This window comes from Aspergillus fijiensis (genome assembly GCF_003184825.1).
Source record: "Aspergillus fijiensis CBS 313.89 unplaced genomic scaffold BO72scaffold_8, whole genome shotgun sequence".
In the NCBI taxonomy this organism is placed as follows: domain Eukaryota; kingdom Fungi; phylum Ascomycota; class Eurotiomycetes; order Eurotiales; family Aspergillaceae; genus Aspergillus; species Aspergillus fijiensis.
Window position 1 is genome coordinate 455,026 of NW_024468984.1, and position 24,819 is coordinate 479,844.

General features: G+C 52.7%; 11 protein-coding genes across 11 annotated transcripts; 7 read left to right on the forward strand and 4 right to left on the reverse strand.

Moving 5' to 3' along the window:
* Window positions 1-206: 206 nt before the first annotated feature.
* Window positions 207-1,710, reverse strand: BO72DRAFT_466057 (ALDH-like protein; the record flags this gene model as incomplete). The annotated part of the gene is made up of 5 exons (XM_040946750.1): window positions 207-1,145; window positions 1,224-1,304; window positions 1,349-1,402; window positions 1,473-1,642; window positions 1,692-1,710. 5 exons carry the CDS (start codon window positions 1,708-1,710, stop codon window positions 207-209), a joined length of 1,263 nt encoding a protein of 420 aa, XP_040804637.1.
* Window positions 1,711-2,161: 451 nt separating this feature from the next.
* Window positions 2,162-3,327, forward strand: BO72DRAFT_466058 (alcohol dehydrogenase; the record flags this gene model as incomplete). The annotated part of the gene is made up of 2 exons (XM_040946751.1): window positions 2,162-2,194; window positions 2,272-3,327. 2 exons carry the CDS (start codon window positions 2,162-2,164, stop codon window positions 3,325-3,327), a joined length of 1,089 nt encoding a protein of 362 aa, XP_040804638.1.
* Window positions 3,328-3,543: 216 nt separating this feature from the next.
* BO72DRAFT_422637 (aryl-alcohol oxidase) lies at window positions 3,544-6,110 on the forward strand. The gene is made up of 5 exons (XM_040942819.1): window positions 3,544-4,169; window positions 4,246-4,427; window positions 4,486-5,129; window positions 5,223-5,544; window positions 5,615-6,110. The coding sequence occupies exons 1-5, from the start codon at window positions 3,934-3,936 to the stop codon at window positions 5,902-5,904; spliced, it is 1,674 nt and encodes a 557-aa protein (XP_040804639.1). The 5' UTR covers window positions 3,544-3,933; the 3' UTR covers window positions 5,905-6,110.
* Window positions 6,111-6,441: 331 nt separating this feature from the next.
* Window positions 6,442-7,725, reverse strand: BO72DRAFT_466061 (U4/U6 small nuclear ribonucleoprotein PRP4; the record flags this gene model as incomplete). Its single annotated transcript, XM_040946752.1, has 6 exons — window positions 6,442-6,699; window positions 6,779-7,088; window positions 7,172-7,347; window positions 7,378-7,441; window positions 7,505-7,563; window positions 7,654-7,725. The coding sequence occupies 6 exons, from the start codon at window positions 7,723-7,725 to the stop codon at window positions 6,442-6,444; spliced, it is 939 nt and encodes a 312-aa protein (XP_040804640.1).
* A 1,607-nt stretch (window positions 7,726-9,332) lies between these two features.
* On the forward strand, window positions 9,333-10,255 carry BO72DRAFT_466062 (Rab family GTPase; the record flags this gene model as incomplete). Its single annotated transcript, XM_040946753.1, has 5 exons — window positions 9,333-9,402; window positions 9,481-9,500; window positions 9,560-9,586; window positions 9,647-9,838; window positions 9,908-10,255. The coding sequence occupies 5 exons, from the start codon at window positions 9,333-9,335 to the stop codon at window positions 10,253-10,255; spliced, it is 657 nt and encodes a 218-aa protein (XP_040804641.1).
* Window positions 10,256-11,174: 919 nt separating this feature from the next.
* On the forward strand, window positions 11,175-13,475 carry BO72DRAFT_445200 (MICOS complex subunit MIC60). The gene is made up of 4 exons (XM_040943976.1): window positions 11,175-11,373; window positions 11,449-11,566; window positions 11,626-13,223; window positions 13,297-13,475. Exons 1-4 carry the CDS (start codon window positions 11,260-11,262, stop codon window positions 13,339-13,341), a joined length of 1,875 nt encoding a protein of 624 aa, XP_040804642.1. The 5' UTR covers window positions 11,175-11,259; the 3' UTR covers window positions 13,342-13,475.
* Window positions 13,476-13,658: 183 nt separating this feature from the next.
* BO72DRAFT_397726 (uncharacterized protein) lies at window positions 13,659-17,657 on the forward strand. The gene is made up of 2 exons (XM_040942071.1): window positions 13,659-13,787; window positions 13,860-17,657. Exon 2 carries the CDS (start codon window positions 13,977-13,979, stop codon window positions 17,529-17,531), a length of 3,555 nt encoding a protein of 1,184 aa, XP_040804643.1. The 5' UTR covers window positions 13,659-13,787; window positions 13,860-13,976; the 3' UTR covers window positions 17,532-17,657.
* A 433-nt stretch (window positions 17,658-18,090) lies between these two features.
* BO72DRAFT_483752 (uncharacterized protein) lies at window positions 18,091-19,445 on the forward strand. The gene is made up of 3 exons (XM_040947824.1): window positions 18,091-18,884; window positions 19,158-19,180; window positions 19,319-19,445. Exons 1-3 carry the CDS (start codon window positions 18,206-18,208, stop codon window positions 19,358-19,360), a joined length of 744 nt encoding a protein of 247 aa, XP_040804644.1. The 5' UTR covers window positions 18,091-18,205; the 3' UTR covers window positions 19,361-19,445.
* Window positions 19,446-20,174: 729 nt separating this feature from the next.
* BO72DRAFT_285027 (uncharacterized protein) lies at window positions 20,175-20,741 on the reverse strand. The gene has a single exon (XM_040940321.1). The coding sequence runs from the start codon at window positions 20,628-20,630 to the stop codon at window positions 20,289-20,291; it is 342 nt and encodes a 113-aa protein (XP_040804645.1). The 5' UTR covers window positions 20,631-20,741; the 3' UTR covers window positions 20,175-20,288.
* A 639-nt stretch (window positions 20,742-21,380) lies between these two features.
* Window positions 21,381-23,391, forward strand: BO72DRAFT_285003 (type III PLP-dependent enzyme). The gene is made up of 2 exons (XM_040940320.1): window positions 21,381-22,008; window positions 22,077-23,391. The coding sequence occupies exons 1-2, from the start codon at window positions 21,696-21,698 to the stop codon at window positions 23,123-23,125; spliced, it is 1,362 nt and encodes a 453-aa protein (XP_040804646.1). The 5' UTR covers window positions 21,381-21,695; the 3' UTR covers window positions 23,126-23,391.
* Window positions 23,392-23,668: 277 nt separating this feature from the next.
* BO72DRAFT_371055 (GTP-binding protein) lies at window positions 23,669-24,790 on the reverse strand (the record flags this gene model as incomplete). The annotated part of the gene is made up of 1 exon (XM_040940985.1): window positions 23,669-24,790. The coding sequence occupies one exon, from the start codon at window positions 24,788-24,790 to the stop codon at window positions 23,669-23,671; it is 1,122 nt and encodes a 373-aa protein (XP_040804647.1).
* Between the last annotated feature and the right edge of the window lie 29 nt (window positions 24,791-24,819).

Genomic DNA, 24,819 nt, shown 5'->3' on the forward strand with positions numbered 1-24,819 from the left:
GATATATCTGAATAGGATTTCGTTGAAATTTAAAACCTTTCTTTTGGGGTTTCTTAAATATCGTCATACTAATTGAATGAACACTCGGCGAATATGACGCCCTCAATTTGGGGTTCCAATATCCGCATTTTTTCAGCGGCGTCCGCCGCGGCGTCGAACAAGGAACGAAGTGAGTGACTGATGGTTTCTCAACTTCACTTGTAAAACTATAGGGTTTGAGTATGGCAGTATGACAGCAGACCCTGACGTCCCCATTCACCTTCGATTCCACTTTGTTTCCAACCTGAAAAGTATCCATGGGGGTGGGGGATCGCGAAACTATTGAGCCATACCGTTCCGACCTCCAGCTGGCGTGCAATGCACTTCGCCGTCGCCATATCGAGCGCCCAAACACAGGCACCCAACCCGCTCTCGGTGGCATTCACGCGACGGATGAGCTCGGCCTCGTCGGACCACTCAAGAATGGGGATATTGGGCCCAAAATGTTCTTCCCGGACAATGCGGGCATTGTGAGGCGGACGGTCCACCGCGGTTGGGGAAATGTACAGCCCCGGCAGCGGTTCCTCGTCGCGATCGGGGCCGCCCACAGAGAAGGTGTGGGCTTGTTTGGCGCTATCAGCGAGGAAGTCTTGAACAATTTGGTACTGCATGCGATTCTGCAGCGGGCTGGATAGCGGGGAGTGCTCGGCCGCGCGGTCGATGACGATCTTTTGAACTGCAGCGATGAAGGCGGAGCGGAACTGCGGCAGGATGTCGCAGTGGACGTAGACTCGCTTGATGGCCACACATCTGACCCGCATGGAAAAGCACCCCTGGGCCACTCGGGCGGCTACCTCGTCCACTTCGATATCAGCGCAGACGATGTTGGCATCGTTGCCCCCGAGCTCCAGGGTCACGCGCTTGAGCGACCGCCCCGCGCTTTCTGCTATACGGCAGCCTGTGGCGGTGAAATCGGTGAAGCTGATCTTGCCGATGCCCGGATGGGTGGTCATGCGCGCCCCGACCTCGTTGCCCCCATTTAGCGCCTGGAGTAATACCTTGGGAAGGAGATCTAGTGCATATTCGACGAAATTCAGAGTCGCGTACCGGGTCATTGGGGAGGGCTTTACGATCACACAGTTGCCCATCACCAGGGCCACTGCTATCTTGACCACCGCCAGCACCAGCGGGAAGTTCCACGGGCATATGGCGCCGACCACGTCCAGCGGAGGATACGTTTAGACAATTCGGACGGATCCAACCTCATATTCGATCTTATCGGGACATGACTGGGCGGCTTGAATCCCCAGTTTTCTAATCTTGCTCTGAGAGAGAGAGAGATAGAGTCTTTGTTTTCTTTTGTTCTTACCATCAAACAGGAGAACCGCAAGGCATCGTCAATCTCAATATTCGCCAGAATCTCCTGCAACGCCGGCCTCTATTAGCCAGCCCCCTAACACAGCAAGGGTCAAAGGGGGAATCCGCATACCGACTTGCCTGACTCCTTGGAAAAGGATAGGACGGAGCCCGTCTTGTCGATTCTCCAGCTCATCTGCTATCCGGTGCAGACATTGCTGTCGATCTTCCAGAGGCCGGGCTTTCCAGATGGGGAAGGCCTCACGGGCTGCCTGTACCGCCTCGTCTAAGTCGTTCTCCGTAGCCACTGAGACCGGTCATAGCTCGGTGAGGGTTCGAGGATCGGTGACAGTCACTGTGTCTCCCCCATGTCATTGTTCCGAGCGGATGATGTTAGAGAACATTGTAACCCTAATCAACGCTTTGATGGTAGCCGCACACCGTTCTACTGCAGAGAATCGGAGTGCTCTATGCCTATCTTGAAATAGACAGAAAAGGCCCAAGGCAGAAATGGGAAGAGGAGGATGCTAAGAAAAAAATCCGAAAGCATTGGATAGCAGAAGGATCATAGATTTTCATACTACGTAGATGGACTAGCGGCGGGATATCCCCACCAGCGGGGCGGGAGCCATGCGGGAAAATCACACCCCCGCCTTGTCTGTACGGCTTGTTCGGTGGGGCGGGATTGGGAAAATGCCGTTCCACTACCCAGCCTCGGAACAACATAAAGATGAACCTCATATGTATTCCAGGTGAAAGGCCTAAGATATCTTCCGATTTGATCATTGCTTCCAGCTCTGGGCATCAAGTCATACGTGAAACCACAATGGCGGAGCAGCCGGTAGCGATTCTCAAAAATGTAAGTATGCAGCCTATCAACTTATAGCCCCCCTCCTCAGGAGCATTGGTAAAACACTACTAAGTATCTTCAAACAGCAAGGAGCAGACTTCACCTTTACAATAACGACCACAACTATTCCAACCATCCAACCTCGGGAAGTCCTTGTTTGCCTGGAAGTGACAGGTTTTTGCGGTACCGATCTGTCGCTCGCCCGCGGACATCTCGGCCCTTGTAACACCATCCTAGGCCACGAGGGAATTGGCCGAATCGTGGCCGTAGGCGCCATGTGTGAAGCTAGAGCGGCGGCGGTAGGCCAGCGAGTTGGAATTGGCTGGATTCGCGATGCCTGTGGCGCGTGTCCCAACTGCATGAGCGCGGGGGCGGGCGAAACCAGATGCACCACCCAGGTCTTCAGTGGCCGAGATGTGGCCGGCACGCTGGCGCGATATGCTGTCGTTCCGGAACGGTACCTGGTGCCTCTGCCTGAAGAGGGCCCCAGCGAGCTGTTGGCCCCGATCATGTGCGCAGGGGTAACAGCTTACAAGGCCCTCAAGCTAGCCAACGTCACTCCCGGATCGTGGATCGGTGTCTCCGGGGCAGCAGGCGGCGTGGGCTCCCTGGCAGTGCAATATGCCAAGGCCATGGGGTATCGGACGGTGGCCATCGACGGCGAGGGCGGCCCTCAACAAAGAGCCATCTGTATGGAGGCGGGGGCTGATGTCTATCTTGACTATGAGGAGGCCGAGCCAGATCTCCGAACCAATCTCCTTCGCGCTACGGGCGGTGATCTCTGTGCTGCTGTACTTGTCTGTGCTGGGGCTGCCGCCGCGTACGAGGATGCCCTGCCGTGCTTAGCCTACTTTGGAGTCCTAGTGGCCGTGGGGATCCCCCCACCGACGTCGAAAGTCTCCTTTCACCCCCTCACTCTGATTGACTATGGTATTCGATTCGTCGGCAGCATCACCGGGGATCGCCGGGATGTCCTTGAGGCGGTTCAATTTGTCATCCGCGGTCTGGTAAAGCCGCGGACTGTACTTATGGACTTGGTCAACCTCAACAATTACGCGGGGCAGGTCAGTCAGCTGGATGGGAAATTAGTGGTACGCTTGGGGGATGAAGCGATTAAAAAGGGTATGAGTACCTGTATATAAGAGGAAGTAGGTAGTTATAGGTATTCTTGACAATGATCTAAACTAGGTAGTCTTTCACAATCCGCAGAAAAAGAGAAATTGTAATTATGAAATCGTAGAACACACTTACATGTCGATACCTAGTAGTTAATAATACGCTGCCAGGACCTAGATGACCAACTTTTCTTGGACACACTCGGGAACGGAATCCTTAAGCGATTTCCAGCGTTTCTACGGACTCGGTATCCAGATACCTTGGTACTGGGCCGGAACTTAATGCCTCCTCCGCCTATCGCAGCCGTGGCGGGCAGCAGGAAATTCCCACTCCCCGCTTCTGGCAGATCCCCGCTTCGGACCCCACAGGATGCTGATCTTCAGCACTGCACTACGTTACGTAGGCGATGAAGACTCTACCCTATACATTCGGATGTTATGTCTGCACCATCATTCTCACCATTAATTCCCCCAAATATGCTTACATGACATTTCAATTTACCCGGTTCCTCCTCTTATTCACTTCTCGATGGAATAGAAACAGTGCTTATCACCTCCACCAGTTCGACCATAGGAGTTCAGCCTGGATGAGCATTCAGCAATCAATCAATCCACAGAAATCAACTATACACAATGTTTGAACCATTAGCACTCCCTCCTGGGCTGAGTGCCAAGGCATTCAATATCTTTTTGGACAAGGTACTCTCGGTCGTTGGTGCGGGGAACGTCGATGTGATCACGACGAAGGAACAATTAGATCCGGGGTCATATATGAATCCTCAGTATTCTGTTGACCCTCATCCTGTTCTGGCTCCTGACACCTTCCTCGCCTCAGCTATCGTCGCACCCCGAGATGTGGCAGATGTTCAGTGAGTCTTCCACCAACTGTTTCCCCCCCTTGCCTTGACCCTACGTACAATACGCCGACTAATTGGATCGTATCAGAGCGATTGTACGCCTCGCCAATGAACTTCGAGTCCCACTGTGGCCGGTTTCAATTGGTCGAAACTCGGGATATGGGGGTGCTGCCCCTCGGGTTCGGGGATCTGTCGTCCTCAACATGGGGAAGAATATGAATCGGATCCTGGAGGTCAATGTTGCTGGGGCCTACTGTATTGTGGAGCCAGGTGGGAGAGTCCCAACTGCATAAATTCTTCTCCCAGACTAACCTTCTCTGATATGTAGGTGTCACTTTCCATGACCTGCATAACTACCTCGTTCAGCACAATCTGCGTGAGAAAGTATGGATTGATGTCCCCGATCTCGGTGGGGGGTCGATCCTAGGAAACATGCTGGAGCGGGGAGTTGGATATACCCCGTATGGAGATCACTACATGATGCACTCAGGGATGGAGGTGGTAATGCCAACCGGAGAACTGGTGCGCACGGGCATGGGTGCCCTGCCGCACCCCGAGAGCCGTGGCGGTTCTGAGTCCAAGAAGCCCGAAACCCAGCCCTGGAATCCGACCGCCGCCCTGTTCCCCTACGGATTTGGTGCCTATTTGGATGGTCTGTTCACGCAGTCTAACCTGGGTGTGGTCACCAAGATTGGGATGTGGCTCATGCCCAATCCCGGCGGGTATCAGTCCTATCTGATCACCCTGCCCAGGGACGAGGATCTGCACCGCGCGGTCGATATCATCCGGCCCTTGCGCCTCACCATGACCCTCCAGAACGTGCCCACCATCCGCCACATTCTGCTTGATGCTGCCGTTCTGGCCCCTCGTACCGTGTATACTGACATCGATGGTCCGCTGTCCGACGAGACGCTTGATGCGATTGCTAAGAAGTTGAATTTGGGCCGGTGGAACTTTTACGGGGCGCTCTACGTAGGCCTTGCTTGCCCTCGATCCTCCAACTTACACCCGTCACTTCGTTGACCAGGTCGTGCTGAAACTGACCTACCGCAAAAACCTCCAAAGGGACCTGAACCGATTCGCCAGACTCTCTGGGCAGCCATCAAAGCGGCCTTCTCCACAATACCCGGAGCCGAATTCTATTTCCCGGAGGAGACCCCGGAGAACTCGGTGCTGCGCATCCGTCACTTAACGATGCAGGGGATCCCCACCTACGAGGAACTCAAGTGGGTGAATTGGGTACCAAACGGAGCCCATCTGTTTTTCTCCCCGATTGCCAAAGTGACCGGGGACGACGCTATGGCGCAATATCTCCTGACCAAGCAGCGGTGTCTAGAGGTCGGCCTGGACTTTCTAGGTACCTTCACCGTTGGGATGCGAGAGATGCGTGAGTTGTCCCCTCATTCCCGCGCCTGTCTTTCTCTCCTACCTTGTACTCCGGATCTAACTTCCTTCAGACCACATTGTGTGCATTGTGTACGATAGAACCTCGCCGGTGGAGCGGAACAAAGCGCTCACTCTGATCAAAAGACTGATTGCCGACTGTGCGGAACGCGGTTGGGGGGAGTACCGGACCCACCTGGCGGTCATGGACCAGGTGATGGGGACCTACAACTGGAACAATGGCAGTCTACTGAAGGTTCACGAGGTTATCAAACAGGCGCTGGATCCGAAAGGGATCCTCGCGCCGGGCAAGTCAGGTGTGTGGCCTGCGCAATATCTCATGGAGCGGGAGGCAAAATTGTAGATAAGGAGAGATGGTTTCATAAATGGGCTGTACATTGTCGAGTACTAGCTGGGCTACTAAGTATGTATCTTTTACTCATTCATTGTACATGTCATTATCTGCCCACTTCATGTCGGATTTTCAATCATCATTCCGACGAACCTTGCAAGACTTCAATTCGACTGGGTTGGTCTTTCAATTCCCACCTGTCTTTGGTCTAATCTGTGTCCATCTACAAACAGGATCTTTGACTTATTCAAGCAATCTAATTCCACCTCATGTAGTAATTTACTGCACTTTACTTGAATCCAAATCAGTCCTTGCCCAGGCAATACCCCAAAAGTACTCAGCATCTCTAAGAAATATAGTGAGCAGAGTACAGAAATAAGGACAGCAACAACTGATTACACCGATAATAGGCAAAAAAGGAAGATCCAGTCAAGGTTTAGTGGCTCTCTCTCGTCTCCCTTATTCAAGTTCCTTCATCAACCACTCATCGTACAAGAGCTCGAGAGCTGTCGGTCGGTCAGAGGGGTTCCATTGTAGAGCCCGTCGAAGTCATCGTAGGAACCCGTCCTTGTCTTCTCCCTTGATATTGGCAGCTAAAGATTCGAATGTGATATCAGGAATCGGTGCTAGTTCTTTCCAGGTGCCGGAGTCGTCCCAGAAAACAGAACTGAGATGGCTTCGTGCACGGAAGTCAGGTGGTGGACATCCTAGGAGTGCAACCAGTTCTGCAAGGTGGGCACGATCATCAAAAATGCCATCTGGATTTCTGCCTTTGATGAGTGTCGGGGAGCTCACGATATCCCATGCCTTCAGCATACTGATTAGCATATTCTCAGACCCAATAAATCACAATTAAACGACTGTTCAATAAACGTAGTGTGCTTACAACCATAGCGATATTCCAGATATCAACTTTATAATCCCAGCTTGCTCTCAGAATCACTTCAGGCGCCCTGTAAGGATTTGGCATGATATCTTCGGTATGCTTCTTGTTGCTAAGCCGAGCTTCGCCAAGATCACTGAGAAGCGGTAGTCCGTCTCCAGGAGGGAAGCGGGCGGACGTGTAGATTGTACGGTCATGAAGCACCTTTCGTGCCGATGGTCTTCTTATCTCCTCTTCCTCAAAGTTAGACAGCGCCTCTGGCTTTGGTGTGGGAAGAAGCAAGTTCTTTAGCTGGAGATCTGTGCAAGTCAGCCTCCCAATATCGTTAAAACCCAGGCGAAATCAACACGTACCCGTGTGGATCGAACCAGCTGCAGAATGTAAGAAGTCCCACACTGTCGGATACAAACCTTCATATCCTCCAGAGTCATTGCTTTGCCAGGGATCCATTCCAGCAGCTCACTCGCACTTATCCCTAGAGGCTCGTGAACTAGACAGATATGTTGACCATGGGGACCCGTGATAATAAAATGGTCGAATAGTTTTCGAATGAATTTTCTACTGGGATGTTCCTAGTTCACTGGATTCAAATGCTTATAGACGTTCAGTTCATCATCTCTGTTCTCGCCCGTCACGTATATTTTCAAAGCAACATAGCTGGAATTACTGTATCGCATTATCAACAAACCCCCGAAAAATCAAAAAGTACAATGGATTGCATGTACTTACACCAAGTCACGACCATGCCATACAGTGGAAGTGACTCTGTAGCCTAACCCTGCTAATACCTGATATCAATTGCTGAATACTTCCCCCTCTTGGATTGGATAATATTTTTGGGTTTGATATGTAGGTAACGTCTTTTCTTCAATATGTACGGACGAGTCAAGTAACTTAAAGCCGGAAGATGGAAAATCCCGTGGCACAGATGTCCACTGAGAAGAGGACATCGCTGGTCGTTGAAGATAACTCCCAGGTCTTTTTGGAGCGAGAAAGTATAATGGGTCAGAAGAGACAGAGAGCAGTGGTCGCTTTGACGCTAGCCACTTCAGAGAAGCGAACTGAATGCTAGAGTATCTTGAAGGTCGGTACATTAGAACCCCGATTTTATATGACAGGATGTGAGAACAGGCAGTGAAATCAGGCAAGCTGCAGATGAGTGCGAAGGAGAAATGCTAGTGGTATTTATTCCCTCTGCTAGAAGAAACCGGGTGGTACATACAGCCCCTACTGGATATCCGCGGTAGTGATCTGCGGAATCTAGAAGAGTCAGCCCCAAGCCAAATCTGTGATTGTGATCAACAAACTTACAGGATTCTCGATCAAATTGCAGACTGTCCTTGTTGCATTCATCCAAAAGGGCCCTCAATGGCGCCATTGGTGATTACCATCCCTTCAAGAGGAGCTCCAGTAAATCGTATTAAGGCAGCCGAGGCACTCTGAAAGCCACTCGCCAGATTGCAGCTTATAGTGAGAGTATAAAATAGAGATTTGGATTTTTGTAACTTATCGCCAGTGAAAGAGAATGGAAGATGATTCAATTCTAATGGCCTAGATATTGTGCAGTATGCCTTCCGATATATACCTTGTATAGATTAAATAGATCCACCCAAACACTAGGAATCTAGAAAACTACTCCCATTATTATGCCTGTGCGCTGGGCTGAATTGGCGCATGACCTATTTCATATATTTGAGAGCCAATGAAAACACATCGACAGCAACCTGGGACTGGGACTTAGGTACATTTTACCTGTATTTATCCGACCAGCAAGTAGAAAGCTTTCGCTAACTACTGGGTTGGCGAAGGTCCGTACAGTATAACAAGAACCCTGGTCTGGGGACCAATATCCTCGGAAATCACTACACAGTGGGCTGGGAGAGATGCAAAAAAGTGATGAAGGAGGTTTACGGTCATAGACTTGGAGATGGTAGCAGGATCTCTCTAAGGGAGATTATTTTGCTCTTATTATATCCATTAGGAATGCCATTAGGAAGGAATGTACCTGACATTCTGCCTCAAGAGCCCGCCTTGTCGGCTTTCTGCCCGCCAGCTCCGCTTCTGAACATTCTGCCATGTAATTCCGCCTAGCAGTGGCAGTTTCCCATGTAGCAGCTAGAATAGCCAGTAAGGAATAACGAGCATAGATGATTCATGTTTAAAAGTCTAGTATAGTCAATGTCACGAGGTATCAATGGAGAGCCCTTACAAAAGTAGCAGCTGCCATATGGGGCGATCTGCAATGAAATTGTTGTAAGTATACATACCACTCCTGCACATACAAGCAGACGCCGCACCGCCCCGCACATGGGCCAGTCGGCTTAAGCCAGGTGTGGCTGAACCCCCTTCGTCATCTCAACCACCGCCGTCGACGGCAGGCCGCCATCAAACCTCCCCCAGCGTCCCGATCCCGCCTTTCCATTATCTTCATCTCTTCTTGCATTCTTGAACTTTCCACTCCGGGTCGAGTTCTTCTGCCACGCTTCCACCGACAACTACATCATCGCCTCTTCTCTTTTTTGACCTTTTCAAAGTTGTTCTACCACTTCCGTTCACTATGGCCACCAGAGCCGCAGCAGGCGCCCGTCCCGGTGCCAGATTCGCTCAGTTTAAGCTGGTGTTGCTTGGTTAGCTTCCCCCTGACTATAACCCCACTCAAATACGTCGGAAAATGAAGACTGACTTATGATTTATGTTTGGAACAGGAGAAAGTGCCGTTGGAAAGGTGAATAAGTTGTTGAATTCATTGTTCGGGCCGTCGCTGATGTTCTCATTACTTGGCAGAGTTCGCTAGTCCTCAGATTTGTTAAGGTTGGTTTACAGCCAGAGGGCTTTTTCTTGATCCCCAGGGGCGGAGCTCATATGGGATAGGATCAATTCGATGATTACCGCGAGTCGACTATTGGCGCCGCCTTCCTCACACAGACAATCTCCCTGGACGAAAGCACGACAGTCAAGTTCGAAATATGGGACACCGCCGGTCAGGAGAGATACAAGTCCTTGGCTCCCATGTACTACCGGAACGCGAACTGCGCTGTTGTTGTGTACGACATTACTCAAGCGGTACGGCCTCTATGTGCTCTCAGACCAGCATGATCGCGCGGAAATGCTAATGTGGATATGATGGAACAGTCGTCGTTGGATAAGGCCAAGTCATGGGTGAAGGAACTACAGAGGCAAGCGAACGAAAACATCGTCATCGCTCTTGCAGGCAACAAGCTCGATCTTGTAACAGAGAATCCCGACAAGCGCGCGATCGCGACCGCTGATGCCGAGGCCTATGCACGTGAAGCCGGTCTGCTCTTCTTCGAAACGTCGGCCAAGACGTCATCTAATGTGCGAGAATTGTTCACCGCTATTGCGAAAAAGCTGCCTCTCGATCAGGCAGGCCCACGGAACCTGCGGGCTGCCCCCCGACCCGGTGTCGATTTGCGACCAGAAGCCCCTGGCACTCAGGGCGCCGGCGCCTGCAACTGCTAGATATCGCCCTCAACCCTGCCTTTTCAACTCTAGCATTGTGATGCCTTCTCTCTACCCATGGGTGTTTTAGCTTTCGTTGGTTTGGTTTGTCTAGATGCGAAAGACGTGCTTCTCTTGCCTGAGCTTTACCTTTAATTCCGGTGCAAACCCTGACGACTTCAATCGGCAGCTGAGCATGGTCGCTATATGTTTCTCAAGAGCTGGTTATCCGGTATCCCTAGCCGAATTTCTGGCGGCCTGGATTTGACACGCAACATCAACCGGTTTCTCGTTGTGGCCCCTAATCCGAGCAGCTATTTTTCAGTTCTGTCGCCCACTTCTCAAGGCCTTCCCATTCTCTCGAGGTCTATCCATGCCACTTGTGACACCCAACTCTGGCCATGTACACGGGTACAATTGGCTCTGGTGAAGCCGACTCCATGTTGCAGGAGATAGCTTAGGATATTCGGTGTTTCAATTTGTTCCCTCTGTGTTTTCCTATTGCTGGCGTCTGTATCCTTTGTTATGGGTTGAGCTGCTGTTTTCCTTCTCGTTTTCCTTTGTTTTTTTACCCTCAGAGTTTCTCAGTATGCTATGCCTATATAATATTTCAATAATCTTCCTTGGTCTTGGGATGACGTATTTGATCCTGAATTGCGCACATGTGGCTCTCTTTACCGGCGCAATGAGAGGTCGAACAAAAATAGTTCGCAATAGCTGTATATTGGTCATATTTTTCTAGACTATGGTAAACTCATTCAGCGGGTACGAAACAGGTATAGTATTCGATTGACGCTGCTCTCATGAACTATACAAGTTGTAATGTCGTGACAGAAGAAGCGGGCGGGCGGTGCGACCAAGGCCGAGCTGACTGAGCCACTATTTGGCGGTGCAGGATCGGAGCGGATCGTAAAAGCACCTACTAATCCCAGTTCCAGTTCCGGTCCGCGTTTTCACCTTCGTCAACATCAACCCCTCAACTTCTCTCGCTCCCAGCGCTTTCCTTCACAGTAGTGCGGCCCACGATGCTGCGCTCTTCTGTTGCCACGGGACGCCAGGTGCTACTGTCCTCCGCTCGCCAAAGGACGGCCGCGCAATGGCTGTCCAGAGCTGGAGCAAGCAACCGGTTCTCGAATCAGGTACGGTGACGGCATCCTCAATTTGCGGATCATCAATGGCAGATTGGTCACTAATATGTCCTTCACTCTCACTAGAGATTCTTTGCCGATGCTAGACCCCCTACTACCGGTGCTCCCACTCCTGTTACCCCGTCCTCCGCGTCGCCTGTGCCCCCGGAGGTTGTCGTTCCTAAGCCGGAGCCTACCGATCAGGGTACTGTTGCCATCATCACTCGAATACACAGCAAGAACTGCAGACTGATCCGATTACAGGCTCCGAAGTCCCTCCCGTCGTGCCCACTCCAGCTCCCAAGAAGGGTGGACGTTTCCGCCGATTCCTTCTCTACCTGCTTCTGACTTCAGGCTTCGCTTACGGTGGTGGCATCTTCCTGGCTCTCAAATTCGACAACTTCCATGACTTCTTCACCGAATATATCCCCTATGGTGAAGAGAGCGTCCTATACTTTGAAGAACGAGACTTCTACCGCCGATTCCCCAACACCCTGAAGAGCCAGGTCCGGTTCCCTACTCGTCGGGATGAGAGCAACCAGATCACGATCCCTAGCAAGAGCGGATTGACCTCGAAGGTTGCCGAGGAGGAGTCAGCTGAGAAGGGCCCCCACATGAGCTCCGCTCAGAAGGACAAGGGCAGCGAAGCGCAAGTCAAGCCTGCCGCTGCCAAGCCCGAGGAGAAGTCCGCCGCGGTCGAGAAGGCCAAGGAGACGAAGGCCGCCAAGGAAGAGGCGCCTAAGCCGGTCGAGAAGGAGGAACCCAGACAACCTGCTTTGCCCGCAGTGACCCCTCTCGAGTTCGCCAAGGTCAACGAGGGAGATGAGGCCATTGTCCAAGAATTGGTGAAGACTTTCAACGATATCATCACCGTGATCAGTGCCGACGAGAGTGCCCCGAAGTTCTCCAAGCCTGTTGAGAAGGCCAAGGAGGAGCTCCAGAAGATCGGCGATAAGATTATCGCTGTCCGGGAAGAGGCGCGCCGTACTGCCCAGGAGGAGATTAACCAGGCCCACGCTACCTTCGACGAATCCGCGCGCGAGCTCATCCGTCGCTTTGAGGAAGCCCGTGCCACCGACGCTGCTCAGTATCGCGAAGAATTCGAGGCCGAGCGTGAGAAGCTTGCTCGCGCTTACCAGGAGAAGATCCGCACGGAGCTGCAGAGAGCCCAGGAGCTGGCTGAGCAGCGTCTTAAGAACGAGCTGGTCGAGCAAGCCATTGAGCTTAACCGCAAGTACCTCCATGAAGTGAAGGACCTGGTCGAGCGTGAGCGCGAAGGTCGCCTCAGCAAGCTCAATGAGTTGACTGCCAATGTCAGCGAGCTGGAGCAGCTCACCACCGGCTGGAGAGAGGTCATTGACACCAACCTCAAGACCCAGCAATTGCAGGTTGCTGTTGACGCTGTCCGCTCGGTCCTTGAGCGCTCTGTGGTTCCTCGCCCGTTCGTGCGCGAGCTTGTTGCCGTGAAGGAGTTGGCCGCTGAAGACCCCGTGGTTGATGCGGCTATCGCCTCGATCAACCCTACCGCCTATCAGCGTGGTATTCCCTCCACATCTCAGATCATCGAGCGCTTCCGTCGGGTAGCCGATGAGGTCCGTAAGGCAAGCCTCTTGCCCGAGGATGCGGGTATTGCCAGCCATGCTGCCAGTTTCGTTCTGAGCAAGGTCATGTTCAAGAAGGATGCCGTTGCTGGCAGCGATGATGTTGAAAGTGTTCTCTGCCGGACCGAGAGCCTTCTGGAAGAGGGCAACCTTGATGGTGCCGCCCGTGAGATGAACAGTCTCAAGGGCTGGGCCAAGATTCTGAGCAAGGATTGGCTGGGTGAAGTGCGCCGAGTGTTGGAAGTGAAGCAAGCCCTAGAGGTAAGACTAACCCTGATGGCTATGATATCTTGTTCCCTTTTGCAGTTCAGGCTAACAAATCTTGTTCTTACAGGTCATCGAGACTGAAGCGCGTCTACAGTGCCTGAGGGTCGAGTAAACCAATACCCTCAGCGTTTGTTTAGTTTTCTTGTATCTCATGCCTCTTCTTCTTCCTCATCCTACAGGAATTGTACCTCTAGTTCCCACGTGCGTTGTTAGACTCAATGCTAGATGTTTCCTTTGTATGACAAACCGGTGAGACTGTGCAGTTATGTAGTTATACATCATTAAAAATGATAACAAGGTCATTTGGTACTGTTGACTTCTATTCCGCCGGCAGTGGTTGTTTGCCATGTTTGCAGCTCCACGTGCTCCGCCGCATTATGCAGTTGGGGGGGATTGAAGTGTACTTACTTACTGTACGACACGACTAACGTTGTCTCGACAGCACAGACCGACGAACGTGCACCTATTCGTGTTGCCCCTAGTGTCTTGCCTGTGCTCTACAGTGCCATGTTCAACTTTTAGCACTTTGCTTGGGCATCTCCATGTCCTCTTCACCCTGTGAGCCGACCCCCTATTTACTCCGGCGGGACGGACCACCAATTCGTCACCCTGGTTCTAATGTCGCCCAAGACCAATGAACCGCCCACCGCATCCCTTCCCACTCCTGGCCCGAATGACACGTTGTCGGAAACTCGTCAACCTTCGAGCAATCCTCATGACGCAACCTTTCGACTAAGAGAGCCGCAGATGAACGAGGGACGGGCGAGCGGGGAGCTGGAGGGGAGCACGCTAGGCAGTAGCTCTCGCGATGGAGATAAGACAAGTCGAGGAGCCCAGCGCCGGACACATGGCTCCGGTGGATTCTTTGTCGACTCATCCTTCCTACCCGGCTCCAAGAGCTTGAAGAGCAGCCAACACCAATTCCTCCGCCGTTCGGAATCAAATCGGAAAGAGAAACGGGAGGCTCCTGAGCCGGGTCCGGAGGTGTCAAAGAAACGATCGCGATTTCCGTGGAGTCGTCAGAAGGAACAGAAGCTGGGCTCAACTGCGGCCCAAACGGCTGAAGATGAGACTACTGCTTCTTCTTCGCATGTGGCGGACGATGATGCGGCACAACACCAGGAGCAAGCAGAAACGGGGACGCCGGACAACCAGGCTGCCATGGGCCTGGACAGGGATTCCTTACAGATCGTCAATCTCGCGCTGAATTTGAGCGAGTCGCGGAAACGGAACAGTCTAGGACGTTCGGCTTCCAACCGCTTTCCGGGCAATCGGAGGATGGTGTCCGTCGGTCAGCCTGCTGCTCCTTACCCTGACATTCAACCGATGGCTTCTGTGGGCGGCCTTCGCCACAGCAGCCCCCGGCATCGCGATGCAGTGCACAAGTGGAGCGATCGCTACAGCAAGCCCACCATCCCTGAAAGGGTGGCGGGATTTCCGGCACATACCCCATCCTCGGTGCTCAGTCTCCTGCCTCAGTCGATCGATTCGGAAACTTTGCCTTCTGGGATCTCGGAGAGCACTCTTATCCGGGCTGAGAAGGCCCGGCGTCATTTTGAGCTGCTCTCCGAATACCTACGACTTCTGTCGTCGCTTCCGCCTCTAGAGCATCTCGACCCGTCCGCTACAGACTCGGTATCAGTTGCGAGTAACAGCGAGCTCTCCGCCAGAAGATACAATCCTCTCCAATGTATCCGTAACCGGAAAGTAAGGTTTCGCGAACGATGCAGTATTGATACTGAAGCCGAGGGATGGTATGACACCGAACGGGTGCATGAATGGGTTGACTCGGTGGAGTCGTTGTACAGCCATCGCAATCACAGCGCGGCGGAACGTCTACAACTTCCCTCGTTTCCAAAATCAAGAAAATATGTGCCTTCGGAACATCAGCTGGATATCGATCATCTTGCAGCCTCTCCTCCTTCTAGCCTGAGGCGCGCTAGCCGTACTAGCAGTGTCAAAGCCCGCAGGCCGCGATCAGATTGGGTCATTGATCCGGCAGAAATGCTTTCCGATGCTGCGTGGGTTGAAGATGATCACAACAAGAGTAAATTAGTCGACAAGGACGGAAACCTCCTTTATCCAAACCCGAATATACTGATCGATGTCGGTATGGATGATGCCAAGCTCAGCTTGGAGGAGAAACTGCAACGTCATCGAGAGTCCATGGACTCGGAGCATTACATTTCCCGTGCATCTCTATCCGACGCTCATCCTAGTCTGACAAGCGGTACACGTGGAAGGCAACGGCACAGGTTTCGGACTTCCGGCCGTAGCACACATGATAGCGATGTCTCCGTCAAAGATTTGGAGCCCGGAAGTCGCAAGCTTGGCTTTTTTAGTAGCTCTGCGAGCACGTCCAGCGCGGATGACCGGCTACACCGTTACATGCACGCTGACAGGACAATTTCTCCTGGAAAGTATAACCCGCCAACGCTGGGTGCATTCCAAACCAGGGGCTCTGGGGCGATTTCTGAAGATGACAGTCTCACAGGGGTCAGGTATACCCCGAGCCATGGCCCACTTCCCCGCCATAGGACTGGAGGCCGCGCCAGATCAGAAGGGAAGCGAAGCTCTATGTCCTCTGTGCCGAGCATCGATGATCGTTACGATCCTTTGACGAACATGGCAACTCTCGATACCAAGTCCTCTGGTGTTCATTCCCAGTTAGGGTTCTTTCCTAGTATTGCGAGCAATCTATCTCCCCCATCAAGCCGGTCTCCATCACCGTCTAAGGGACGGTTTGCGCGGGCCCGTGGCTCGCGTCACGAGCGCAGCAAGAGCAACATTCGCACAAAGGACAACGCCGACGAAAATGTGCCAGACACGGACGGTGTGCGTCAAGATAGCTTGTCCGAAGCCGCGGGTCGCATTGGTTTGGAACCCAGTCCCCTTACCTACCAGACCACGTCATCCACGTACCAGGATGAGCTTTTTAAGCCTCAATCTCCGATGCGGAAGGACACCTCTCAGACAGAGTCAAGGCTACGCGGCATTCTCAAAGGGCCTGGAAAGATAGCCGAAAAAGTAGGCAATGAGATGTCGAAAGTCGGCGATCGTATTATGAAGAAAGACTCGATGGCGATGGCACGCAAGACCTCGCATTCTAGCCTAAGCAGTTCGGACTCCGATAATGCTGATGAGGCTGAGGAGATAAAAGGCGATAAAACGTCAGGCACCAAATCTCTTCTACGTCGGTTGCCTGCGTTTGTCGATGATGGCACTCGGCCTTCGCGCAAGAATCTGGAAAGAGTCGGTACACACAACGAGGCATTGCTGTCGCCACATCTATTGTCACCTGCTGGACAGGAACAGTTCACTCAACTTCAAAGCTCTGACTCTACTGATCTGCCGGGTCACACTACGGACACTGATATATACCACAACATGGACGGCTCTCAGAGGGACGTTGGGAGTTTCTCTGCTTCCCTTTCAAGCAATACAAATGTTCACGCACCACCCACGCGCCTTGAGAAACTGTTCGGCCCCGAAATACATACAATCCGGGAACAAATCCGAAAAGGCAGGATCAAAGATCAATCTGTGCCTTTCAGTCTCACCCGGCCACCTATGACGGGTCTTGCGCAGGCCAAGGTGGAAGCCTCCCCAGCGTCGCAAAACAGGCGCCCTGTGTTAGATGCCCAGTCCAGAAGTTGGAGTATTTCCAATCGCAGTCTCTCCACTGCGCTTGTCAGTGGTATCCCTGGAAAACGCGAGGTTGAACGAACTCGAGCGCTTCTCCTCACCTCGGGAATTAAGGCTCGGGAGATCACCCGCCGGGCCGGCACCGTGCGCGAACCACCTCCTGAGTTCCTTCTGCGCACATATGGTGATGCCTCCGTACCCGTGCCACGGGTGACTCGACTCTGCGAGTATGATGCCGCGGCGCAGGGACTACTCAAGAGGTTCGAAGAGACCAACCGTGCTTTCCGACATGCCATGGACAACTTTTCAGGCTCGGTGTCATCGCCGCTGAATGCTCAGCTGAGCAGACTCGAGAAGATAGTCAATGAGAGCATCAGCCCTCGCGTTCAGGCAGCGACTCAAGATGCCGAAGACCTGAGCATTCAGCTCAACACCACAAGCACCCTCGCGGTAAAGCAATTGAGCGATACCCTCGATAAAGGCATGCGCAGACGTCATCGCAGGTTGCGCTGGGTCCGACGTACAGGGTTTGTCATGCTCGAATGGGCGCTCGTTGGTATGCTGTGGTGGGTCTGGCTCATCGTCATGGCTTTCAAAGTGCTTCGCGGCGTTTTTCGAGGATTTCTCTCGGGCGTTCGATGGATTCTGTGGCTGTAATTACAGGCAGAAATGGACTGACTCGGGTCAGTCAATGTCCAGGCCGTTTTCTTCGGTTTCGTATTTTCCATTTCTTTGTACTATACATTTTTATTTTCGAGTATCTAGATAATAATGATGTCTTGTGACCCTTTTTGTGATCTGTGTTGAACAGTGAAACCAAGAGATGGTGATAACAAGCACCTAGCCTATAACTAAGAAAGAGGAACAAGTGGAAATTGGGTAAAAGTGACATGGCACGTTCATCCATGTACTGTCGACCACGGTACCTCACTGCCCGCTTGTCGGTACTATCCTTTCATCACAGACGGAAACTCCCCCACAAAAGCTTTGTTTTCTTGTCACCCTGAGGGTAGAGAAAGCTTACAGGAGATTTTCGGCCGACCCTTTATTCCGCCATGACTCAAACCAGCATCAATTCTCAGGTACGCCGTACTAACAAGATATATATGCTGCGTTTGATCCCTCCCGCGCCCCCCCCTCGTCGCTGTTTCATCTTTTCCCAGAACACTACATGCTTGGTACTCCACACACACGCGCGATCTAACTCCAGTCTACAAGGTATATTATCCGATATACTATTACAGTTCCAGATCGACAACTCACACCAAATTCAACCCAAAAAACACACAGTATCTCACCCCCCCCACAATAACTGCTATTCGTCATTCACAATGCCATTGCTGAAAGGCATATTGCATGGTCGCAAAATCACCACTGACTCAGGTCAGCAGCAGGACGGTGGCGGCGGGGGTCTTCGCCGCTCCAACGCAGTCAAGCACCACGGCCAGCAGCAGCAACAGCAAGCGTCCGCGGGAGGCTTCGACTTTCCCAGGCGGGAAGCAGTCCGTACCAACACATCTCCGGGCCTTGGGTCTGGCGGCCAGGCCCCGATGGTGGCTCATGCGCGGGCACGAGCAACTTCCTCTGCGGCCGCGCAGTCGGGTTCCGAGTGGAGCTATGTTCCGGCCAATGTCCAGATTCGACAGCACCACGGCCATGGCCACAGCCCGGGGCAGCGAGAGCAGCTGGAGCGGCGACAAGAGCTAGAAGATGTACATTCCCAGCGGACGCAGCGGTGGGTGGCCGACCAGCAGAAGCGAATGATGCTGACGCCGCCGGTGACGCGAAAGCCACTGCCTCCTCAGCCACCGCAGTCTCAGTCTCTACCACGACCAGGAGGAAGACCACAAATACAGCAGAAGCCGCCGCAGCAACAGCCGCAGCCCACTATTCCCAGCAGCGGAAGCCGACGGCCGTTCTTCAAGAACGATGCCGAGTTGGATGACTGTGTGCGCAGCACCTCTCCTCCCTATGAGGATGGGATCCTGAACCACGGGGACTGGAAAACCGGTAAGTCCGTCCATACCGTGCAGGCCAGGCGGCCGGTCCACGTCGTCACCCCCAGCCTGTGCCCTGTCTCCCGAGTAGCGTCGCCGGTGGATGAGATCTCCGATCAGAGAGAGGCGGCTCGTAGGGCTTTGCGGCGGAGGAACTTGCCTGGTAGGTGAAATAGGTCAGTTGGTGGGGTTGTTTGGAATGGGCTACGTGCTGGTCTCGTAGCTTGCCTTGTGGTTCTTTGATTTCATGCATTGCGGGTGGACTGGGCTCCTATGTCAGCATTAGCATCATTGGGTTTTCTCTGCTGTGTACGTTGAATGAGATTGAGCATGGCTCGTCAATAGACTTTTCTGATACGGTGTAAATCCAATATGGTTGATATTTCTTTTGCCCTTTCATTCTTCTTGCCCTTGTTTCATGAGGCTTTGTAGTACAATTTTTGTTAGATGGAGAAAGACTCCGAAGGGGAGACATTCCAAAACCGCTGATTACTTCTAAGTAAAGATGTATAGAGTCATTGAATATAAAAGGTGTTGTATTATCAGCAGCACAAAGTAAGTCCGAATAAAGATGCACCTCAATGAGCAGCCAAAATCATTCTTTGGCTCTCAATAAACATTGGAAACAGTCAGTGTTGTTGTTGGAGGTTGAAAGAAAGAGCGATCACGTGCCGCATACAGCCCGGGACCCTGCCTTCACCGCCCAAACAAGCTCAGGAACGACCGACAGAATGACCTCAGGCGGTCAGAGCGGGTTAACCCAATTAGGAACCTCAGAAATACATGTGTAAGACTGCCATGGAAGCGCATCCACCCCAGGGTGGGGAGATTACCCATGCTTTACATGGACGGCGGCTGCTGCTGCTGCTGCTGCGAGACTATCTACATCTGTTACAGTACGTGTTGACCGATTTTCCGTTTCAGATAAGGTTAGGACAAAGAATGCAATCATCCAAGAAACCGTCATCTCGCAATGGATTTTGGGGGAGGGAGGAAGGAGAGAAGAAATTCAATGGCCTCCGGGCTTATCCATCCCTCCCCACCCTCTCGTGTCCGGGCCCAGAACGCCGATCAGGAACCTGTCTGCCAGGCGAGCGATTTTTTTGGTGACCCGCATGACGCAACGCAATGTGGCTGGGATGCTGTCGTCTGTCTAGTCAACGCAACGCAACCCGCCGTCGGCATTCATAGAAACAAAAAAAAAATCTCTCAATGACTGACTCAAACTTTAGGAGGCGGTCAATCCCCTCCTGTCTGGTCTTTTGTCAGGGGACAATTTTTTTCGTGTTGGATGGATGGACTAGAATTTGGGTTGCATGGGTCATGAGGGATAATTCGACATCCAGATCGAATCATCTGGCGGAACTGGATGGGAGATCTCGATCCGAGGTCCATGGTACCAAGAGTTCTTCAGTAGTCAAAACAACGGAGGCGAACGGGAATCAACTACTGCAGTGGCACAGTGGGTGCCAGGCAGTGTGAGAAGACGAGACGAGACGAAGACCACGTCAACCATGTCTGCATGCCTGCTGTTTTCGCCCGGCCTTGAGTTTCTGCAAGATGCAACGGCGGGTCGGGGATTGAGGGAAGAACTCGAGGACTCGATCATGATTGGAATTTTGGGATGCTCATATTTGTAGTTATGGAGAGGCGAGAGGCAGGGTAATCGTACTGTGTCGAGGGAGGCAGATAAGCTTGGAGTACTTGATTTTGGGTGGAAGAAAAGAGAAGAGAGGCTGCAAGGCTGCAAGTCGCGCATGTCAGTCACAATACCGTCACAGACTCATCGACCCTATTTTCCGTTAACTAACAAGGAATAAGTTAACCCCACTACGTCCTATTACGGCTACGGAGCACTGGCTACCGCTTTCCCTCTCCTCTCCCTCTCCATTTTCCCCCCTCCCCCTTCTTTACTTCCCTCCTTGTGTTCGTTCCTCTCACCACACCACATCCCCATTCCATCCAGGTGAGTTTCTCTCCTTACGCTATCTTGTTCCTTGCTGCCTATACACACCCCCCTACATCCATGATTTTCAGGTCATCTGTCATCTTCCTGTCAGATCAAGGAATCAGCATCATTCCCCCACCCCCGGTGTCTGCCTGACGCCGTGCCCTTTGCCCTAAATTTCCCCCCTCCACCGGAAAAGTGTCGTTAAAATTCTGCACGCACCTCTTGTCTCCTCCCCCTCCCCCCTCAGCACCCTCCCCCTCGGTCTACCCCCCACGACCCAGGAATCAAATCTCGCATCCCTTTTATCTTGATATCCGAGTTCTCGTTGCTCATTTCTTTTCCCGCTCTCTTTCAATTCCGCCGCTAACAGTTGGACTGCTCGGGTCAGATCGTCTCTTATTTCTCGGAACTAGAAAAAACCCTGTTTTTTCTCTTTCCCTCTTCACCTCACTCTTCCTCAATCGCATTTTCAAGGCCTTTGGAATCCACCAGTTCCAAAGGCAACTCAGGGCACCACGGCTTACACAGCCTCGCTTTCTCTTCGTCAAATTGTATCGCATAGACGTCAACGCGACACTCTTAATAACATTCCCCCTCCTTCTGGTCTCGATCTCCGTCCCTCCGTCCGGTGCGCCATTTTTTCATAAATTGACGCCCTCACAATTCACACCTTCGCCTTTTGAGCTGCCGCATAGGACTTCTCTGAAGGTTCTTCCTCTCAAGGAGGAAGGGTCTAGGAGGCTTGGTCCAGTCAACCTCGGTTGCGAAACTTTTCGTCCTCCCTAACACGCAGTCGCGTTCAAACAAACTTTTTTTCACTTCCTTTTTTATATCTTTATCTAAAGACCTATTCCGTGCTTCGTCGCAGCGCGCATGGTTATGGCACCGACTGCTTGTTTGCCAGCTGAAATATGCACCACTATCAAACATATTCCCGACAAAAACGACTATAATCTCAATTGGGATCATGGTCAATTCAGCTATCATGGAGAGGACGATCAGCCGCAGTCTAGGTTGGCTGCCAAGGAGCTTATCCTGGACGTCCTGAAGAAGCGTGCGTCTGAGGTGGACGTGGACGCGTGCGCCCCGGGCGCCGAAGATGCCTTTTATGTGGCAGATATGGGCGAGATTTACCGCCAGCACCTGCGCTGGAAACTGAACCTGAGCCGTGTCCGGCCCTTCTACGGTAAGTTCGATTCGATTGAAGTTGGACGACTACGGAGGAAGACAGCGACTGATGTCGATATTCATTAGCCGTCAAGTGCAACCCGGACCCTGAAATCCTTCGCCTCATGGCCAAGCTCGGCAACGGTTTCGACTGTGCCTCTAAGGCGGAAATTGACCTGGCTCTTGAGACTGGTATCGATCCGAGCCGCATTATCTACGCGCAGCCTTGCAAGACCAAGTCGTACCTGCGCTATGCAGCCAAGATGGGGGTGAAGCAGATGACCTTCGACAATGCCGATGAACTGTACAAGATCAAGTCATGCTACCCTGACGCAGAGCTATACTTGCGCATCCTTACGGATGATTCTTCCAGCATGTGCCAGTTTAGTATGAAGTTTGGAGCATCGATGGATGTCGCTCGTCACCTGCTGGAGGTTGCGTACCAGCTCGAGCTGAAGGTTGTCGGTGTGAGCTTCCACGTCGGCTCTGGCGCTGAAGACCCCAAAGCCTTCCTAAAGGCCGTGCAGGACGCGCGACTGGTCTTCGACCAAGCCGCTGAAGTAGGCCACGAGCTTCACACTCTCGATGTTGGTGGAGGTTTCAGCCAGGATACCTTCGAAAAGTTCGCTGGCGTTCTTAGTGACGCTCTGGAAGTCTACTTCCCGCCGAACATCCGTGTCATTGCCGAGCCCGGCCGCTACTACGTTGCCAGCGCCTTCACCTTGGCTGCCAATGTGATTGCTCGTCGTGACGTGCGGGACCCCGAGAACCCGACGCAGGATGCGTACATGTTGTATCTCAATGACGGGGTGTATGGAAACTTTTCCAACATCATCTTTGACCATCAGCACCCTGTGGCTCAGGTCTTGACCTGCGACCCTGATGTCAATCCTCCGAATGCTGCGACTTCGGAGGGCATCGCCTACTCTATCTGGGGGCCGACCTGCGATGGCATCGATGTCATCAGCAAGCGCATCAACCTTCCGGCCCTCCTGAACGTAGGTGATTGGCTGTACTTTGAGGATATGGGAGCCTACACCAAGTGTAGCGCGACCCGCTTCAATGGTTTCTCGGACAACCACGAGGTGATCTATATCTCCAGCGAGGCTGGAGCTTCTGCTCTCCTCGAGTACTAGGTGTTTTTATCTCTGTCTCTGATCATTGCGTTTTCTTGGATTGAATGCACACTTGTCTTTGTCTTTTATCAAGCAACCGGTGCTGCTTTCGCAGCGCGCTTGTCTTGATTATAACTTATCCATGTTTTTCTTTAATAGAGTAGATGCAAGGGGGACTCCTGGGGGGAGCTTGAACTTTAGCAGAAGTCTGTATTTAGTGTTTTTCCCCGGTGTGTGTTCAAACACAGCCATGTGGAAGGTTCGCACCTGCTCGTTCGATTGATTATATTTCGTTCATTACTGCTATGCTTCTGGCCCTTCCTTTCCAACCTCTAGAAGTCGTCTATCATTCTTCTGGGAATCAAGTCTAACTATCATAGAACCGAAAGCTTCCGCCGCAACCCTTCAGTCGTTTCGTCCTCCGTCATAAAAGTCATGTGCCAAATATCTAAATCGAAAAGAAACTGAGATCTAGTTCCAAAACAGTCATCACGCCCAGGAGCCAGCCCCTGCGCGCTGTATATGGTAGGTAAAAGAAGGTAAATAGATTGCATGTCGGAAGCTTTAGAGCAATCGCTCCACAACCAACTCGGCATCGTGGGATCCAGCAACCTGTACAAGGCCCCCGGCTTCGAGCTTCTTCTTCCACTTGGCGGATTCATAGCGAGCCAAAATCAACGTAATCCGGGCTACCACGGCGGGGTCAGCGTTCTCAGCGACGACGTCCGATGGTGTGAAGGTCCAGCGACCGAAAGCCCAATTCAGAATGTAATAACGGGTGGCGGGGCCGTTGGCCGAAGCGGGAGCGGGCGTGACGGCGGCTTGATCTTCCGAGGATTCCGCGGGAGGCGCGCTGGTCGAACACCGCATGATGCCCTTGATGCGATAGACTTCTTCCTTGGAGGCGGAGCGAAGGAGCTGCTCCAGAGCCGGGATGTCGACGACGGTGGCATCGGTGGACTTGAGGTTGACGGAGAGGACTTCCACCTCGGACTGATGATCGTCCTTGTGCTCATGGTGATCATGGTTGTGATCATGGTCATGGTCATGGTCATCATGACGATGCTCCTCCTTGGCGAACAACGCCCCGTCAATCCCCAGCAGAACATCCTTGTCGACCTTACCGCGATCGGATTTAACCCACGGCGTGGGGACCTCGAGGTCCCCGACCCGGTCGAGGCAGATGTCGAAGCGCATCTCCGACACATTCTCCCACTTGTTGAAGATGATCAGATCCGTGTATTTCGCCTGCAGCTTCGCCGTGTAGGAGGTGTCCTCGTACCCCTCCCAGTTCTCTACGTCGATGACGCTGATGACCCCGTCCAGGACGAAGGTCCCCGGGTTCTCGCGCGCCAGGCGGTTCACCTCCATGGCCAGGGTGGCGGGGAAGGCGCTCCCGCTGGTCTCGATCACGATGCGGTCCGGGCGGACCTCGGTGCGGAGCTGCTCGAGCGCGTCGCTCAGCTGGCCGACGAGGTTGCAGCAGATGCAGCCGTTGAGGAGCTCGCGAACCCCGGAGATGGACTGCGTGGAGGCGAGCTGGGAGTCGACGGCGACGTCGCCGAATTCGTTTTTGAGCAGCGCGAGCCGGTAGGTCGCGGGCAGTTGCGGGATGAGGTTGAGGAGGAGGGTGGTCTTGCCGGAGCCGAGGAAGCCGGTGACGATGGTGATGGGGATTGAAGGCATTTTACTAGGAAGGAATGTAGAGCTCTAGA